Source organism: Canis lupus, chromosome 3 (genome assembly GCF_003254725.2).
Source record: "Canis lupus dingo isolate Sandy chromosome 3, ASM325472v2, whole genome shotgun sequence".
In the NCBI taxonomy this organism is placed as follows: domain Eukaryota; kingdom Metazoa; phylum Chordata; class Mammalia; order Carnivora; family Canidae; genus Canis; species Canis lupus.
In genome coordinates, this window is record NC_064245.1 from 40,819,855 (window position 1) to 40,840,041 (window position 20,187).

The 20,187-nt window shown below is 45.4% G+C and overlaps 1 protein-coding gene across 1 annotated transcript in view; it reads left to right on the forward strand.

The window, feature by feature from the left end:
• ADAMTS17 (ADAM metallopeptidase with thrombospondin type 1 motif 17) overlaps nt 1–20,187 on the forward strand; it is a 326,151-nt gene that overhangs the window by 239,656 nt on the left and 66,308 nt on the right. The window contains exons 16-18 of the mRNA XM_025436907.3: nt 5,482–5,562; nt 13,937–14,094; nt 17,042–17,201. Coding sequence (XP_025292692.1) covers nt 5,482–5,562; nt 13,937–14,094; nt 17,042–17,201 — 399 coding nt within the window. The remainder of the gene's footprint in view (nt 1–5,481; nt 5,563–13,936; nt 14,095–17,041; nt 17,202–20,187) is intronic.

Sequence of the window (20,187 nt, forward strand, 5' to 3'; positions counted from 1 at the left end):
TAAGATTTTCATAGTTTTAAGTCTTAGATTTAGGTTTATGATCCATTTTAGGATAGGTTTGCTGTATGGTTTGAGAGAAGAGTCCACCTATCCATGTATGTGGATATCCAATTATCCCAACACTGTTGAAAAGACTATTCTTTCTTCATTTAATATTCTTGGTACCTTTGCTTTTAAAAAGTCAATAAGGGGTTTATTTCTAGATTCTCAGTTATATTCCATTAATAAACATGTCTGTCTTGGGGTGCGTGGATGGTTTCGTCAGTTGAGCACCCAATTCTTGATTTCCACTCAGGTCATGATCTCAGGGTCATGAGATTGAGCCCTGCTTAATGTAGAGTCTGCTTGTCCCTCTCTCTCTCTGCTCTTCCCCTCACACACTCTCTCTCTCTCTCAAATAAATAAAATATTTTTTTAAAAAACCTGTCTTTATGCCAAATGCCACATTGTCCTCATTACTATAGCTGACTAGAAAACTTAATGAGTAAGCATCAGTTCTCCAATTTTGTTCTTTTTAAATATTGTTTGGTCTATTCTGAGTTCCTTGAATTTCCATATAAATTTCAGGATCAGCTTCTCATTTTTGGCAAAAAACAGAAACAAAAAGCTGGAACTTTTATATAGACCATGTTGAAGCTGTAAATCAGTTTGTGAAGTAGTCCCACTTTAGCATTAAATATTCTTCTCCATGAACATGGAATGTCTTTCCATTTATTTAGATCTTCTTTAATATCTTTCAACAGTGTTTTGTAGTTTTTGGTGTAGAAATCTTGGACATCTTTTGTGAAGGTAATTCTTAAGTATTTTTTATGCTATTTAATTCAAATTGTTTTCTTAATTTCATTTTGAACTGTTCAACCCTAGTGCCTAGAAATGCAGTTGGTTTTTGTATATTGATCTCATATCTTGCAACCTTACTAAACCAATTTTAATAGCTTTTAGTGTATTCCTTAGGATTTCTCTATATATAAGATCTTGACATCTGCAAATAGAGATGTTTTTACTTCTTCCTTACTAATTTGGATGCCTTTTAAAAATCTTTCTTGCCCAATCAACATGGAGAGAATTTCCAGTACAAACCTAAACATTAAAATATTTCATCATGAAGTCTTATGTTAGCTGTGGGTTTTTTATAAGTGCTGTTTATCAGGTTGAGGAAGTTCCCTTACATTAATTTGTTGAGTGTTTTTATCATGAAGGAGTATTAAATTTTGTCAGATACTTTCTCTGAATCTATTAAAATGATCTTGTAGTTATTGTTTTTTATATAGATTATATTAACTCATTTTTACATGTTGAACCTTGAATTCCTGGGATAAATCTTATTTGATCATGGTATATAATCCTTTCAATATGTTGCTGGACTCAGTTGCTGCTATTTTGTTAGGAGTTTTGTGTGTGTATTCATAAACAAGATAGCCTTGTTTCTAATAGTGAATAATTTGAAACAACCTCAACGTACATCAGTAGGGGAGTAATTATGTAAGCCAAAATTTAAATGAAAAATTAAGTAGGGCTATACACACTCACATGGATTGATCTCCAAGATATATCATGTTAAAAAGTATAATATAATACAATAGTCATAATGTTATTCTTAATGTTTATGTAAAATATAGATGAATATAAATATTTTTGATTTTCAGAGATATATGTGTATATCTGAATGAATATACATCAGATTGATAGTGGAAGTTCCCACAAGGAAGGAAGAGGGATTAGGAAGACATGAGATTTCCCTATATTATAAAATTCTTAAGAGAAAATATACATTGTATTTGTATCAATTTAAAATGCATAAAGCTTTACAAAAATAAAAATTCACTGATACACATAAACCCATGTCCTAACAATTAAAAGTCCTGCTAGCCCATGACACTATCCTGTTCTTCCCTCTTGCACGAGCCTACTGCAAGCAGCTGATACAATTAGAACTTTGTCACATAAAAATTAGTAATAAACTTAGAAAATCAGAACAAAAAAAAAATCAGAACAAGATCTATCACTGCAATAGTAAAGGGATAAAAGACAGAAGAACAAGTGAATGAAAAGAAAATACCACCAGCAAAATATTGCCAGGGAGAAGATGAAAATTGTGACCAAATATTACTTCCATAAATTCCAAAAACTGATTAAACAATAGCCTCAAAAAAACAAGAACTCATAACTAAGATACAAGACCTCAGTGAAGATACAATGGAGCAACAGAGGGAGATGAAACATGATATGGCAGAGCTAAGGAAAGGTATCAAGGAAGAACATTGATCCATCACAGAAACCAAGTTCATATGGAAGCAAAAGGAAGTGACATCACTGATAACACAAAAAGCATAGAGAACAGGACTGAAGAAAATGAGCAGAGCAAAATGGAAATGAACAAAGAATCAAAAGGGGAAGAGACCAAATGAATATAATGGAAGAAAACTAAAATCAAGCATAATTCGGTGTCCCCCAAAAAGAAAGCAAACAAATAGATCAGAAAAATATATATTTAAGTATAATAATAGTATAGCCTTATGTCCCAGGAAAAAATTATGCTAAACTAAGACTAGCTTAATAGTTAATAGATTTTAAAGATAGGACTCTTTTAAGCATTCAGTCCAAATTTTAGGTCACCTGATAAAAACATCAGATTGGCCTGTCTTCTCCTCACTGACATTCAATGGAGCAACTCATAACAATGGGCTCAGAGAAAGAAAGTATGAGCCAAGAATTTTATACCTGTCAAACTGACATTCAAGTATAAGAACAACAAACAGTATTTTTTTACTATATTACACTTCAAAAAATATAATTCCTACAAGCCCATCTCAAAGAGCACAAACTTGAGGCAAGTATGAATTTATCAAAGAAACTGGCAGAGGGACACATAATGAACATTAAATTAATTTTTAGGTCTAAGATTAAAACAATTGCAGGAATTACCTTAGCAAAGGATAAATGTCATAAATAAATACAGTGTGGGATTCATGTAATAAAAGTTGAAAGGAGGATGTAAGAAAGTGGAGCACAGTGTAATTTTTCCTCATCTTTTAATATCCAGGGATTAAAATATTTCACTTACCAGCTGACAAACTACACAGTAGAAATCTAAATATAATTAAAGGTTTACATAAAAACATCAGGATAAAAAAAGAAATAACAATTAACTAAAATGTATTGGTGAAGGAAAGACAGAACTAATATACTGACCCATGTGCCATGTTAGTCATGCCTAGTGTGATTACAGTTCAGCTACCCTAAGGTCTTCAGATTGGGGGAAAAGAAACAATATGATGATTATCAGTAGATGCAAAAAAGCACTTCACTAACTTCAGTATCTCTTTGTAACAAAAGCTCTTAAGTAGGAAAAAAGACAACTTCCTTAATCTGATCATTGATATCTGTCACGTTATCAGAGAAGACATCATTTTCAGTGGGAAAACTTTGGAGTCATTCCTGTGAACATCATGAATAAGGCAAGGATGCCACAATTTCATGTTGCATACAACATGGCTTTGCAATTTCCAACCAGAATGGTAAAAAGAAAAGAAAGTAAAGTCACAATGATTAGAAAGGAAGGAAAAAAACTATCATATGAGCAGATGTTTCAATTAGCTTTACAGGAACCCAGCCAAAATATACAAAGTTTTATAAATAATAAGAGTGTTAGAAAGATAGCTAAGTACAGAATACATCTTTTTAGAGAAATATACGTTCTACAATAACATTTTGTAACTTGAATTTTGTACTTGGGCACACATTGCTTAGCAAAACTCTATTTTAAAGTTGTCCCTGATCTTTTAAAACTCCATACAATATCCTATTCATGTAAAATGATACATGTATTTTTATATGCATTAATAGATGCTAAAAAGGCTAGTCACCAAAATATTACTTTTTGGGAGGTTATTTTCTATAGTACAACATGTTACTGGTTGATTTCAGTTCTTTCCCTTCTGTGGTTTGAATTATCATGTACTATTTTTATAATAAAAATAAAGTTAGTTTTACTGTGAGAAAATGAGGAAATAAACCAACCCCTCAAAAATAGATATTTCCATAATCTCTACATAGTTGGGCTCAGAAATCTCTCATTTTTAAAGCTCCCTTGCTGACTCTGATGATCACATTTAGGAACCACAGGAGAGGGATTCATAATCTAATTCGGGATCATCATCTAAATTGCTGAAGCAAACACACATAACCCTTGTCTAAAACCCAAATGAAAATCAAAACAAAACAATTACTGGCCTGCATTTCAAAATCTCACCACTGTCCTGGCCTCATTCATTGACAGACACAGTTAACCAGGCAGCAGCCAGTTGCTGACCTCCGGCCTGGCAGCCTAGGTCATACCCTCCCTGAATCTTCATTATCCACCCACTGTCTTCATTATCCATGCCATGTGGGGTCAGAGTATGGGCAGAGGAAGGCCCCATGCCTCTAAGGGCCTCCTATTTTAGTTGGAAATACTCAAGGAGATAGACAAGAGGATGTGCTGGGAGAGTTGCAGAAATGCCCAGAGGTCAGTGGAAGCAGGAAATGGTGAACAACATGTTAGGAGTGGTTTTGTCATTGGGCAAGTAGCTTAGCTTCTGCTAGCATTCCAAGAATTTAGGGACAGCTCAAAGTATAGCAAAGCCCAAAGGAACCTAAGTACAGCGAATCCCAAAGGAACTACAGATGAAATGGTGAGGGGCACTCAGCATCTGTGCTCCAGGGAGAGGCTGTTCACACAGGATTCTAGGTTGTCTCAGTCTGGTAGGGCTGCTGTCACCAAGTACCACAAACTGAGTGGCTGTTCACACAGGATTCTAGGCTGTCTCAGTCTGGTAGGGCTGCTGTCACCAAGTACCACAAACTGAGTGGCATAAGCAACAGACAATTACTGTCCCATGACTCTGAAAGCTACAAGTACAAGATCAAGTTGTAGGCAGGGCTGCTTCCTTTGGAATGCTGTAAGGAAGAATCTGCTTCATGCCTCTCTCCTAGCTTCTGGTGGTTTGCTGGCAACCTTTGGTGTTTCTTGACTTGTAGATGGATCATCCCTTCAGATGGATCTCTGCTTGATGCTTACACAGAGTTGTGTGTGCATGTCTCTGTCTGCTTTCCCCTTTTTATAAGATTAAGTGCCCACCCTACTCCAGTGGGATCTCAATGGGTTATATCTGCAAAGACCCAATTTCCAAATAAGGTCACACTGTGAGGTACTGGGGATTGGGGACCTCAACATAAGAATGGGGGTGGGGAAGACACCCTTCACTCTCAATGTATACAAATGGTGCTCTCTGGAATTTGGGCAGCCAGGAGGTTCTGACCATAGAAGAACGCTCCTTGTTAGTTGAGTTGATCTCTCAGAGTCAGACCAGCCTGTGGGCTCCAAAATCACCCTGAGGGTGGGCGTGGGGTAGGGTGGATTTTGGTGGGACACGTGGTTCTATATGGGTCTCTGATGGAGTGTGGAGGTGTGCTTCACCTGTTCATTATCTGTCACCACAGGTTATATCGAAGCTGCTGTCATTCCAGCGGGAGCTCGGAGGATTCGAGTGGTGGAGGATAAACCTGCCCACAGTTTTCTGGGTAAAAAACAAAAATAATCAGACTCTTGATTTACGTTCTAAGATTTGGATGATCAGGCTGATTATTTGGTCCAGCATCATTCTCCCTATAATGATAGAAGTAATCAGAGTACACCACACAGTGTTGTCTCTATTTGGCTAAAGTGTAGACACCCCCAGGGTGGATGGGTTGGAGCCAGGGGTGGGGATTAGTAGGAACTACCAACTTCAAATAGGATGGAAGATGACAGAGGGAAGGAAGCGAGGAATTGGGATAGTGAAAATCTCCCAAAGTCACCGCAGGAGAACCCAGAGCAGCACTAGCGTGCACAGCATGGTTACATTGTCCAGCTTACAAGAAGCCCCTAGAAGCTGTTGATGGCTCTGGGGATGATTTTTTAGCTGGAAAAGAGAGTAATAGCCCTAGATCTAATGGAAGCACAAAAGAGCACTAGTTTTCATTAGGTGCTGTGTACCCCAAACTCCTAGCAGTCAAACTCTATTGACTTGAGGCACAAATGCCTGTCTCTGTATGGAAGGATGGGGTTCCATTCCAGATTGGTCTTCATTGCCTTCAACAAAACCACATTCTTCAAGCCTAAGAATTGTTCATTTAAACCCCTTCTTAGGCACAGAAGTCCCTCTGAGTGTATCCTAAACTTAACACCCAGACTCTCCGTTGGCACTTGCAAAGATCTGGCTGGTACTTGGGCACCAGGGTAGAGTGGTGTGAGGGGACCCCTAAGTGTTCTTTATGTGGTTATGGGGGCCAGCAGAGTGCCCAGCAGCTGCCTCTACTCATAGTTCATGGGGATGGGATATTCTGTGACCCATGTCCTCCCGCCAGCCCTCCTCCTGTTTTCCTGTCTTGGGTTGGATTTCAAACTGGAGATGGCTGATCTCCTACTCAGGTACCCTTCTCCTGGGCCTCCCCCTATTATAATCTCCTCAGTCTGTGTTGCAAGGTTCTATTTGAGGTTGATAAAAATATATAAGACATGATCTTCTTGGCTCTTGGCTGTTTCTACAAAGCAGTGGCCTTTTTACTAAATTCTCAAAGACCCCACCCCCTCTCTGCCCACCTAAGGAAACTAAGTCAACTTCACCAGCTTTTGCTCTGGAAGCCCTGTCACCTCATGCCCTTCCCCCCAAAAAAAGTTACCCTTTCCAACTGGTACATCAGCCTTCGCCTACCTGAAAGAGACATTTCTGCTCCCTGGGGGCACTGGGCCTTGAGGGGTGGCAGGCAGATTATGCCTTTGACATAATCTTGGTATTCCTGGGAGCCGGCACAGTTCCAAGATCACCTGATTGGTTCTTCTATCAAAGCACCAGTAAGTAAGCCCTCCAACTGAGTACCTTGGCTTCTGGTGCTGGCTTCTGAGACTTCCAGCACCGTTCCTACACCAGATCCAGCCCCAGCTTTCTGTCAAAATTAGGAGCATCTTCAAACATATCTGTTTATGTTCATTTTTATATGGCCATTCTTTCCTGTGGCTATATAAGAATGACAGAAGGGTATCAGAATCCTTTAGTTTGCTCAACTTCTGATTCCTCTAGTAAAAATGGACTTTTTCCTGGAACCTGTTTTAGGGCCATGTAACTAGTGAATGCTGCCCATGGGGGGCTAGCTCTCCTGTTAGTTCCCCTCAGCTCTTATAGTCTGTGGGCCACATATACAGATGGCACTAACATCGATATGTTTGTGGCTCCCAATCATTGAGCTGTGCCCTGCTTCACAGACCCGACCTGTCATCACCCCCGAAAGTACCGCAAAGTATTGCTTTGCCTGTTTCAATGAGAAGGAGACTGAGGTTCTGGGGGTTCCATAGCTTGTCCAAACTCCTCATTTCCTCCAGGTCCATGGCAATTCACACAGTCTCCCAGAATTGCTCTGATGCATTCAGTCACAGGCAGAGGTCAACAAGAAGGGGATGACTTTTCACTGGCGAACACATGTTAAACTTGCCCATTGCTTTTACTCCTTTGTGTGGACTTCAAAGAGGCAAACCTACATCCCAAGGAGATTGGTTCCGGGTCTCAGGACGACTCCCCTAGAAGCACTGCACCTCCAGGGGGTGCTGGAGCCAGCTCTTGTCTTCTTATCTTACTCATGAATTTTAATCCCAGTATCCCAGGGCCTGGTGTGTGAGCAAGGGCAAATCCAAAGGTAGCCCCCACTCGCTATGTTCCTAAGTCAGTTCAAACAAGCCTTGTTTCCACTCGGGGCCGGGTGCCTTGGAAGTCACCCCGGTGTAACTTTGAATCATTCTCACATTTGCCGGGAGCAGTTCCTGAAGAATTTCACCCCACCTACCTTCAGCCCACGCTGCCTGGCTTTCTGCTCAAAACCACCTGGAACAGGAAATGTCTCTGCAGTTTGCATCCCTAGCTAAGAACAGAACTGGCAGAAATCCGAGTGAAAATAAAAGGAACTGACTGGATGCCAGGATTAGAAGTAGGTTGACTGCGGGTCAAGTCTTCTAGCAGAATCCAAGGGGAGAAAGACAGAAAGAAGCCCAGCTTCTGCGCAGTGCCACGCAAGAGGAGGGCATGGGTGGGGGTCGGACCTCTCACATCTCCAGCCGGCTGTAAGGAGGAACTGTGCCCCCCCGCCCCCCCCCCCCAGCTCCCCAGAATGGCTCATGACCTCTTCTCACTTTGACTGCCAGTCCAGGGACGATGTATAGACATCCACAGGGAGAGAGAAGGGCCCCAGGAGAGAAGCAGACATTTGCCACCTGACCTCTCGTTCCAGGCCATTAAGGAGGTTTTGTTCTGCCACAGTAGCAAGAGAGAGCATGTGCCCATCTTCATCCCTGCAAAAAGTCTCTCTAGCTGCTGAGAGGCTTCTGATGGCTTCTAAGCCAAATACACAAAAGCTGGCACTGTGATATTTTGTACAGTGACTTAAAACATCCAGCCTCTGACCCAGACAGAACCAGCAAGCGAAAATCTCCTCCCTAGCAAATCAGAACTTTCAGACAGCACAGGCCAAAGCAGGTGGCTCAGGACTTCCCTTTGTTCTTCACTTTATTATTTGCCCATCAAATCAAAGCATTCGTAATCACTTTAATAGCTCTTGTTGAATCTCTAGGCCTAAAAATCCTAATTTCAAGTGCAAACTCAACACAACCTGCTTACAGCCACAGGGCACTTGCCTATAGCCATGAGGCCGCAGGACCAAGAGGGACAAGAGCTCATAGGACCCAAAGCCTTAACTCTGGGACCTTCTGTCAGAAAAAGAATAAGAATACAGCATTATGTACAAGGCCTTGGAAATGACTCCTGCAGGTGGGCCAGGGAGCTTTCACCCCACCAGGTGTCACAAACCCTGCCGAGGGAAGCTCACTCTGGGTGGAGGCTGCTGCAGTTGGGCCAGGCTGTGGTCTGCGTTCTCACTGTCTAGAGCTGACATGGCCCCACAACATGGATTTCTCATTGGACACTGAACCTGCGTTTTGGCTACTAATCATGACCTCAGTGTTCCAGCAGATTCTCTGAGATGGCTGTCCCACCCTTCTGAATGAATCTCAGGTGCTAAATCCCCATTAGAGCAGGAAGTTCTAGTGTCACCACTGGATCCCAGCACTTTGCAAATTTTGCATCTTGCTGAGTGTATGACTCACACAAAGTCAGTAGACTTGAAGCAATCACCATGCTTCTCAGAATTTCTGAGCTCCTACTTTGAACTCTGTGCTTTTCCTACCACTGAGAAATTCATAAAGGATTGGCACCCACCCATATCAAACAGTCCTGAAGAAGGGGTGCCAAGTGGCCGATGTAAAGCTGAGTCTACAGGGCATGGAAGCTTGCAGCCACCCGTGGAAGTGGCCACAAGCAGAGCTTGAGCATATAAAGTTTATTCTCTGTAGGGACATGAGAGCTCTGCCCACACTCCCAAAGCTGTGATAGTGTGAAACTTCCCCAAGTCAGCAGCTCCAGACCAGGCCCACCAAAGCAAAGACAGGCGCTCTCAGAACTTGAGGGTGGGGTGCCCCAGCAGTGGTGTGTGTGGCTTGGAGGAACTCTGCATTGGCTGAGGTCACGCAGATTGCTTGAAATCCACCTGCTGGGGGCATTTACACCTTGGGTAGCAACAGGCATTATAAACCAAGGCTGCTTTCCCTAGAGAGCTGGTTGCCAGTGCTCCACTGTCTGATGTGTTTTTCCACATCCGGCCACTGACCTTGTTCTGGCCTAGCTGGCCAGCCACAGACTTCCACTGTCACTTCCCCTCCCCATCTTCCTTGACTACACCCATTCCTCCAAGGCCTCCCCAGACCCATCCTGAAGACCGCCTCCCGCAATGTCTCCTCCACCTACCCCTCTCAGCACCTCTCCCTACTGACAAGCAGGACCCTGCTCTGGTGAGCAGAGGCCGACATACCCCAAGCCCCAGCTGGCTCTGTATCATCCCTTGTCTTGGCCACAGCGGGCACCTCTGCTGACAGAAGCAGGGCTCCCCAGGCTGGCCCCCACACTTCTACGCACTGTTTCTCTGGATGGTTTTATAATCGCCTCCAGGTGCGCCCTCCTGCACTTTTTTCCAGTCCTTCCCACTCTTGATCCCCCCAGATGTTTGACTTTTGGCACAGAGGTGGGGTAGCTCTCAGCGTATAATTCACTGAGTCACCCTAAAGGGCCTTACAGAAAAGGCTGAGGAAACACACAAACACAAGGTTGAGTAAGAAAGAGCCACCTCATCCTGAACATGAGTGCTGGCCAGGAGCAGAGGCCCAGGAGACAGTTTAAGGCATAGATGGAGCATCCCAGGCCTTCTAAATCTCAGGGTACAAAGCTTACGTGGTTAAGGATCGTAGGGTGGTTCCTAGGAGTCCATACTAGTAATCTTCCTTCCCAACCTGCTCTGCCCCTATCATGGTTAGTATTTAAAAAACAAAAACAAACAAAACAAAACAAAACTCTGAAAGACACATGTGAAAGCCAAGCCCAATTCTCAGTTGTTGAGCATCAGCTTCAGGCCCTGCTAGAGCCAGGAGCTTAAAATGATATCCTGGGAAACTCTCTCTCTCTACCCTGGCACTGCTGTCATCTCTCAGTTGACTTTAATCTGGGGGCCTCTTCCCATGTATTGGTAATCCAGACTTACAACGAGTCTCTGGGCAATGCTGTGGAAAGAAAGCTTCTTCCCAAGGTGAACGGAAGTCTTGGAACTGACTCTCACTGTCCAGGGTTGAATGATGGGCCCATGCCTGGAGCTGGGGTGAATTTGGGGTCAGCCCGACATGACTAGAAGAAGAACATATCCCCAGGGGAAACTTCGAGTTGTTGGTACTTGAAGAAAGAGAAATAGATGCCAGGCAGCCAACATACTATCCACAGCAGCCACACCATGGGTCAGGGCCCCAACTCTTAAACCCCAGGCCCCAACCCAGGGCACTGAAGGGGGAATCAGCTGGTCTATGTGGGTGGCCAGTGACAAGGAGAGCAGCCACCCTAGAGTGCCTCTGGTCTTTGTGAGGGAAATGGGTTCTGTGGGGTGGGGCCTAGCATGGTGGTGGTGAGCGTACAGCTCTAAAGAAACTCTACCCATCTCCCTGAACCCAAGTTACAGTGGGGTCTCAACATGCTCACACCCCCCACCCCAATAACAAGAACAGTGGAACTTCTCTGTCCTTCGCCACCCTATAAAGTCACTCTTCATCTTGCCTCCTTTTCCTAGCCAGACTCCTGGGGAAAAAAAATTCCTTCACTTCCCACTTGCTTCTCCACACAGAGCAGCATGCTTTCCTCTCTTCACTGCCCTGACACAGGAAGAACAGTCAGGGCCACCCAGGTCAGGATCCACAGTTCACGCCTGCCATGCTCTCCCAGGCCACCTCTTCTCCCTGCTTTTCTTGCCACCTCACCTCAAGGGCACATCTGCTTTTCCTCCAGAAAGTCTTCCCCATCCACCCCAGTCCCTTCACACCCTCCCTCCACCCCCAGCACACATGTACTGGGGCCTCTGCCACAGAGCCTATGAAACTGTCCTGTGTTCATCTGTTTTCACACCCATCTCCCTTCCAAATGTTGAGCTCCCCGAGGGCAGGAGCTGTGTCCTCAATACCCAGCTAGGAGGCCCTGAGAAAAACGGGAGGGACTGACTGGCAGGGGCATGTGTCAGCTGCTCCCTGTGCTTCCCTGACCATTCTCTGAGGACTCTGGCCCCCATTGTGTCTGCCTGCCACTCCCCACCAGCCTGCACTGATTTCTGGAACCAAATTTAAATATGTGTGTGCAGGAAACAATTTTCCAAACCTACAAAGAAGTAGAAAGAACAACCTGCAAGTTCTGTTATTTTTATAAGGGGTATATAGAATGTGAGACCCTGCAACAATGGAATGTGTGTTCTCTTGGAAAACAAGCATGACACTTGAACATTTTCACCTTTGTCATAAAAGTCAAGATTGAGCCTTGTAACCTAAAGAATATGGCAATTTAAATTGCCAGAGTTATAATCTGTTTAGATTCAGGTTCTCCCTCTTTTTTTTTTTTTTTTTAAGATTTTATTTATTTATGAGAGACACACAGAGAGAGGCAGAGACACAGGCAGAGAGAGAAGCAGACTCCTGGCAGGGAGCCTAACCCAGGACTTGATCCCTGGTCGGGGATCACACGCTGGGCTGAAGGCAGATGCTCAACCGCTGCTGAGCCACCCAGGCATCCCGGTTGTCCACGCTTTGTAGCTGCGTAATTTTAGGCAGGTAACTTAACGTCTCTGTGCCCCCATTTCCTTACCTCATCTGTGAAAAGAGGAAAAATAATGCTTTACCTTGGAGGATTGTTGGGAAGAGTAAATGGCCGACATTCTTACTTCCTTTTCATAGCCAGGAAATTTCAGTAGCAGGTAGAATTTCTTGGAGGGAAACATTTGATTCCAAGTCGTAGAGCCTTCTCTTTTCTAAGCCTTCCCTGGAGTCCTGTAATCCTCCACCACTCACTCTGCACAACCACCCTGGATATGAAACCCTGACTGGAAGTAGCTCTACTGGAAAGAAACCTTTCCTACTTCTTTCCTAGTTTCTCTTGGCAGTTCCTAGAAGCAAGGAGTCCTGAGCAGGCATCTCTCCTGCATGTGCCAGGAGAGCCTGGCTGGGCAAGAGCAGGCACTGGGACCAGAATGTCCTAGAGATGAGGAAGCAGAGGCCCAGCGTCCCCCAGCTGCCTGTGACCTGACCGGGACCAGGTCCAACCAGGTCCTAACCCAGCCTTGGGGCTCATGGATTCAGAGCTAACAGAAACCCCTTTTCAGTTTCAACTCTTATTATCCAAAATCGGTATTAAATGCGGGTGTTTTATTTCTGGCCTCGATGGGCAGAGAAGAGGGAATGGGATGGATCCTGATTTCGCTGGTTGTGGACTGAGCAGGGTCCCAATTGGGAGCATTTGGGTTACTGGGGGCTCCAGCTGTACTTGCAGCTGTACTTGCATTGCACCCAGGGTGTCCTTGGAGTTGCATTTTTTGAGTGACAAGACTTGTTGCCACCTATTGTCATTTGCGACCTTCTCCCAAATATCTTTTAGTTCTTGTCTTTCCTAAATAACAAAACAAAACAAAAACAGGATTTCACTGTAGAATGCTCTCCTCATGAGAATGCCATGACTGCTAGGCAAGAGAACACAAGAAAGCCACTGTCAGCACTTAGATAATCAATATATGGCTTATTTGGAAAACCAGATTCTTGCTCTGGCCGATCAGCAAACTACTGACTTTGTCTCTTCCGACACGTTTTGTATGGAGTGGAGGTGTGAGCCAGCAAAGCGTGAACCTGAGGACTGCGGAGCCCTACCCTCACAGCATTGTCTGAGCGCTACTGTCCCATCTGTGGGCAGCTCAGGTTCCCAGACTCTACCATTTAGGAGAACAGCAACTGTTTCTTGGAGGAGTGTCTCCTTTACTAACAGAGCTATCAAATCCTTCAGAGAAGCTGATTAGGCTGTAACTGTACAAAGCCCCAGGTAAGTAACAGTAAAACGAATTGACGAGTTTTTCTAAAGCAGCAAAACCCTCTCTGTAGCCTTGGACACATTAAAATAGAATGCATACATTGGGCTGAAGACCCTTTACCCTGGAAGTCTGGTAAAATGTGATTGGGCTGTGTCTGTCTCCATCCTCTAGCACTCCTCTCCACACCCCTACCAGGCAAGTTGATCCAGAGACAGGCAGGCCATGTGCCAAGGTTTCTCAGAGGGTCCTGCAGGTCTTGAGCTGTTTGCCCCCTGTGAGCCAGTCTTCCATTCTCAGCATACAGAAAGCTCACCAACCAGTGCAGACCTCCCCCCTTTACCCTGTAGAGGGACATCTCTGATGCACCCCTCAGGACAGCCAGATTCCCCTTAAAAGGCAGACTGACTCCCCCTGATTCCATGGTGTTCCCTTTTCTTTCCAGCCCTGAAAGATACCAATAAGAGATCCATCAACAGCGACTGGAAGATCGAGCTCCCTGGAGAGTACCAGATTGCGGGTACAACCGTGCGCTACGTTAGAAGGGGCCTGTGGGAGAAGATTTCTGCCAAGGGACCAACCAAAATCCCACTGCATCTGATGGTAACTTGCCATGCTTTTGCCTTCATCTCAAGCCTGAGGTTGCAAGGGGTCTTTCAGTTCCCTTCTTTCCAGGGGTGCCAGGGAGAGATCACCTGGGTTCTGGTGGGTGACCTGGCCACCTGCTGCTCAAGTGCATGTGCACACCCCCCGCTCTCTTACTAGGTCTTCTCTTATCTCATCCCTTTCGCTGCATGCCTGAGAATATTCCCCCTCCCCAGACTTCACCCTGGCAGAAGAGCGAAGAGGGCAGAGCTCCCATCTTTTTCAAAAGGAACCACCTCCAGGAAGGAAATACTTGGCCATGTGGCAGCCAGGGAGACTTGGCCCCATTAAGCAGACAGCCTCACTCAGAGTCTGTGTTTTTATATCAGATGGCACAGATCCACCCCACACTCTGTGTATCCACACTGGAAACTACCTTTTGGAAATGAACCGTTGACTCTGATTCCAAACCAGCATCACTCAACTTTTCCAGACTCGGCTTTGCACCAAGCATTTGGGAATCAGGAAAAGGAGAACTGGGTTCTACAGGAAAATTTACTCCCTGGGTAGTTGCACAAAACCCATGCAGGCAGGCCAAGTTGGGGCACCTTATCTTACCCCTTGTCTCAGGTGGGGGGACACCATGCAAACCACTTTAACATGGGTGATTTTAATGAGTATTAAAGCTTTGCAGAGAAAGGAACACCACACCTTCTTAAGGCCCAGGAGTTCTCATGGCTAACTTCTGATAGCTCATAATTATTGATTCCACATCTCATTCCAAAGAATAGGTTCTATGGCAGTTTGTGCATCTGTAATCAAAGCACATTTTGTCCTCCATGCTTGCCAAAATCTCCCCTTGGAAATTTTTTTTTCTCCATTAATTTGTGGTCTCTGGCAACCTGCAGCCATCCTAGGTTAGGTGACACCCAGAAGAGTTGCTGACCACTTTTCAGGGAATCTCCTGAGAAGACCAGCTCTGCCTGTGAGCACTGGCAGCCAGGCCACTATCATGCATGATGGCCCTACCCCCACTATAACCTCTGATGAGAGAGCAAAGTGAACCAGTTCCCATGCATGACTTCAACCATCCAGAAACCTGTCAATGCCACATTCGGCCCACTAAGTCTGCGGCAGATGTAGCCTTGCAAGTTTGATTTCTGGGACCCAAGAACCCATACCTAAGCCACTCCTCTGTGATTAGATTATGTTCTATGGCTTTAGAACAAATCCATCCTGGTTTAAAAGGGGTTAAAAGAGGAAGCATGTGACAAGATAAAAGCCATGTAGCAGTGTCACGTGTGAGTGCATGAATCTGGTTTCTCTGGCAAATCCTAAGATGGGTGTATTTGCCTTTTTTGCCCAAAGCTTTCATAAACTGTGAGGGAATCGTCAGCCCATTAAAGCAAATGCAGGGCCTGGATTCATTCATACCATGCCTGATAAACAAAACTCAGCTGAAGTTCTGACCCTCTTTGATATTAACCACTTGTCTCTCTTGAAATGTGGTTACTTCAAGGTCTTAAGTCTAGAAATGAGAGGTGCCTCTCTGCCTCTAAATAGAAGCTTATTGTCCCCAAACTGGGGTGCCTACATGGCTTGCAGGGTCAGGAGAACGCATGGAGCCATGGGGACCTGCATTTGAAACCAATTATACACTCACACACACAAATTATACATGGCTGCAAAATTGCATGAAATTGGTTTCATATGGATTCTTGATTCACCAGTCTTCTTCCCATACTGAGATAATAAAGATCTGTTAAAGAGGGTTTTTTTTTTTTTAACTGGAGGCATTTTTCCAAATGTGTTATACTACAAGTCTGTTTCTTAGAGAAGTGGATGTTTATGTACTTCAGGCAGCTCTGAGCACCTCACCCCCACCCTGCAACTCAAGCCCTTGGCTTGAGTTGGAGCACTGGGAGATTCTCGGGAGCAGCATGGGGGCCTCCCCAGGTCAAGGCAGGTGGAGCACATGCTGCCTGTAGTTGCCTGCTGCATCTCCAGGCCTGGAAGTGAACTTGACGGCTGCCTTAACCCAGGAGTGCCCACTGGTCCCAAGTCTAGTCTAAGAACACAGCACCTCCACCCAGGCTCCCATCAGAGGGCTGATTTTGCACCATTACACTTAGAGAAATAAAGCTGGGAGAGCACCTCTGTCCTTACAGGGCTTGTAAATGCATTACCAAACAGAGTGCAGATCCATCCATCTGCTCACTCACCAGGACTTCAAACCCAAAGGTCCCCAAGCTGCAAGATAGCTCCCCACCCCTTCACTCTCAGCTTTATGCCTTGATCCAGGCCTCTGCCACCCTCAGGGCATCAACATCATAGCCGCTGCAGCAGCAAGAAGGCTCATGCATCTCAAGACTCCTCAGCAAAAGTCCCCCAGATCCCTGTATGGTGGGCTGTGTTTGCCCTTGAGCCTGTCTTCCATGTAGCAATGGCTGATGCTAGGGGCCTGAAGAGTTATGTTCATTTTCAAAGGAGTAAAATAACCCCACCTGTTCAGATGCCTTTTTAGGTAAAAGCAGCATGTTTGTGTCCTCTTCGCCCACAAGGGCAGCTCCCTGGCCGAGGATGTGGGAACAGGTTATTTTCTCGGAATTGGAGCAGCTCTCTCTGGAAAGTGCAGTGAGAGCCCAGAAATTTGCTCCCCGCTCCCCCTCCCCCGCCCCTCACCACCCACAGAGTCCTCCCTCATCTAAACTGGTCCTCTCTCAGGCGGGAAAGAGCAGAGCTCCCTGCTGAGGGTTCACATAGACTCCTGCCCCTGAGCTGAGTATCTGAGGAACCCAAGAGTGAAATAAGGGAAGGCCCCTAGACCAAGCCTGTTTTGAAACCCAGAGAAGACCTGGTGACCCTGCTAGAGAGACCGCCACGGTGCAGCTTAGCTTGCCAATTCAGCAAGCCTGTAAGCTTCCACTCCATTTCAAACTGGCCTTTGATTTTACTGCTGATCCAGGTGCTGTTATTTCATGACCAGAATTATGGAATCCATTACGAGTACACTGTTCCTGTCAACCACACTGCTGAAAATCAAAGTGAACCAGAAAAACCCCAGGACTCTTTGTTCATCTGGACCCACAGTGGCTGGGAAGGGTGCAGTGTGCAGTGTGGAGGAGGTGAGCATCCGAGGTCGGAGACCCATTGGGTGCGGGGTCTTGCCAAGGGAAGACGCTCTTCCCAGGGCATTGGAAAGGCTGGCCATGCCACCTGTCTCTCCACAGGAACTTAACACCCCACTGCAATTTTTTTTTAAGATTTCATTTATTTATTTGAGAAAGAGAACAGGAGTTGGGAGGGGGGTGGGTGTGAAGAGGGAGAGGGAGAAGCAAACTCCCCCACTGAGCAGGGAGCCTGATGCGAGCCTCAATCCCAGGACCCTGAGATCATGACCTGAGCCCAAGGCAGACACTTAACTGACCAAGCCACCTAGGCATACACACACACCCGCCCCCTGCCCCACTGCAATTCCCCCTGCAAAATACTCATGCAGACTTCCAAACTCCTACTTGTTGGAGCTGTGGCCACACAGCTGCTTTGCCTACAGCTCAGGGCCCTTGGATTCTGCCCTGAGTGGAGGTCTGGCCACTGTACAGGTACATCACAGGTGTGATGGGGAGTTACCTGGGAATGAACAGAATAGACCTTCACCTGTTATTGTTTGGTGGAGGGCCACCAGATGTCTCTGCCACAGGTACCCCACTACAAGATGCCATGGAAAGAAAGAGAGCCCCACAAGCCTGGTGAAACATTCCAAGCATGAGTCCTGGCTTCGTGATTTCCTGTCATATTTTTAGCAAATGACTCACATGATCTATACCAAAATTTCCTCACCTCTAAAATAGAGTGATCAGCCCGTATGCCCACTGCAGAGAGGAAACTGCTATACTATAAAAATCAGTATCAGAAAAAAGCACTGTATTCATTACTGGGAGATTTAGAGGACTTAGGGGGAGTGGTAGGAAGCCATTCTGAACTCTTAGAAGCCCTTTGGGACAGCCCTTTGTCACCCTGACAGGACACACAGCTAGGTGTGGGACATGGGACGCAGGATGGGTGGGTTCTGGTGGGAACAGAGTTAGGATGGAAGGTTCACCCAGACTCTGGAATGCCAACCCAGAGAGTGTGGCATGGCCCAACCAATACCCATTTCTATGTGGTTGTTGACTGTCAAGGTGATATTTGTCACATATCCAATATGTAGAGGATTGTTTACCATTTAAGTGAATCGTCCCATTGCTAATGGGTAGGAATTACTGCTGTAACGTGATTCGGCCTTCAGATACTGCCAGGGTCACCTGTGAATTCCTTTCCTTCCCTCTCCTGCATGTCTTGGCTAACTGCCCTTGCTGCTTGTTCTCTGCCCGTTCCTCAAGCGTCCCTGGCAGCTGGTATAGCCTCAGGATCCCCCATCAGCCCTGTTGTTGTCCCATTTTATACTTCTCCCTGAGAGCCCCCCTGTCCTTCAGCTGTCCTCCTGTGCCACTAGCCATCCAACCTCCAAATCTAGCAACTCCCATATTCCTGACTGCCAGACTTTTCCTCTCGGGCAACTTGCTAAAAACTAAGCATGGCCCAGATGGCACAGTTAGCAGGCTCCCCTCAGCTGGGGGTGGGGGCAGGGAGGCTGCTGTTCTGCTGCTGTCACTGTCAGCCCAGTGGCATTCCTTTGTGACACCAAGGATTCCCATGTTGTCAGGTGACAACCAATAGCTCACCATTGTCAGACCTGCAGCCAAAGCTGAAGTGTGGCTTGAGGTGGCCCTGTGCTTCTTAGACTCATATAAAGCTGCAGCTGCAGGCAGTAAGAGCTGACAGCATAGTTCAGGACTCCACACTTTTGAGGTATCCCTAAAGGACAAACTCTCCAGGGGACAGACTGAATGAGGAAACTTGGCTTCAAAGAACTGTGCCTGACATCCTCTTGATCTTGTATTGCCATACTTCCCAAATAATAATAAAAACAGAATATAGCTAATATGAAATGTTAACCCCCTACTAGGCTCTGTTGTGTATTACCCTAAGGCACAGGGAGGTTAAGCAAATCAGCCTGGTTGAGGAAACTGAGGCACAGAATCATGGCAGCTAGCTGTCGATACTGTCATCACTGCTGGTGATGGAGCCAAGTTTGAACTCAGACAGCCTGGCTCCAGAAGCCACCCTCCTAGCTCCTAACCATCCACCTCCATGGCAAAGTCATGACCAAGCTGTGTGTAAAATGTTTTGGGTATACCCAGAGAATGGCCACACCCATCTGGGGTAACCAGATAGTGAGGTCCTCAAATGCAGGTGATGCTTAGGACATGTAGCAGTTGGCCAGCTAAATAAATTCTCAAATTGGCTCTAGACTGCCCACTTGGATGATGCAGGTCTGGGTGTCCTTTATTTTTTTTTTTTTGTTTTCTTTTTTTAAATTTTTTTATATATATATATTTTTTAATAAAATAATTTTTATTGGTGTTCAATTTACCAACATACAGAATAACACCCAGTGCTCATCCCGTCAAGTGTCCCCCTCAGTGCCCGTCACCCACTCACCCTCACCCCCCCGCACTCCTCCCCTTCCACCACCCCTAGTTCGTTTCCCAGAGTTAGGAGTCTTTATGTTCTGTCTCCCTTTCTGATATTTCCCACACATTTCTTCTCCCTTCCCTTCTATTCCCTTTCACTATTATTTATATTCCCCAAATGAATGAGAACATACAATGTTTGTCCCTCTCCGATTGACCTACTTCACTCAGCATAATACCCTCCAGTTCCATCCACGTCGAAGCAAATGGTGGGTATTTGTCGTTTCTAATGGCTGAGGAATATTCCATTGTATACATAAACTGCATCTTCTTTATCCATTCATCTATCAATGGACACCGAGGCTCCTTCCACGGTTTGGCTATTGTGGACATTGCTGCTAGAAACATCGGGGTGCAGGTGTCCCGGCGTTTCATTGCATCTGGGTGTCCTTTAGACCAAACTCCCTGCTTCTCACTTCTCTCCAGCAAGTAGTGATTCTGTAATAGGTAGCCGTGTTCTCTGGTGAGAGTATTAATCAAGACCAAACCTCTGTAGACTTTAAATATCAAAGGAAAAGATAAAGAGATTGGCAAT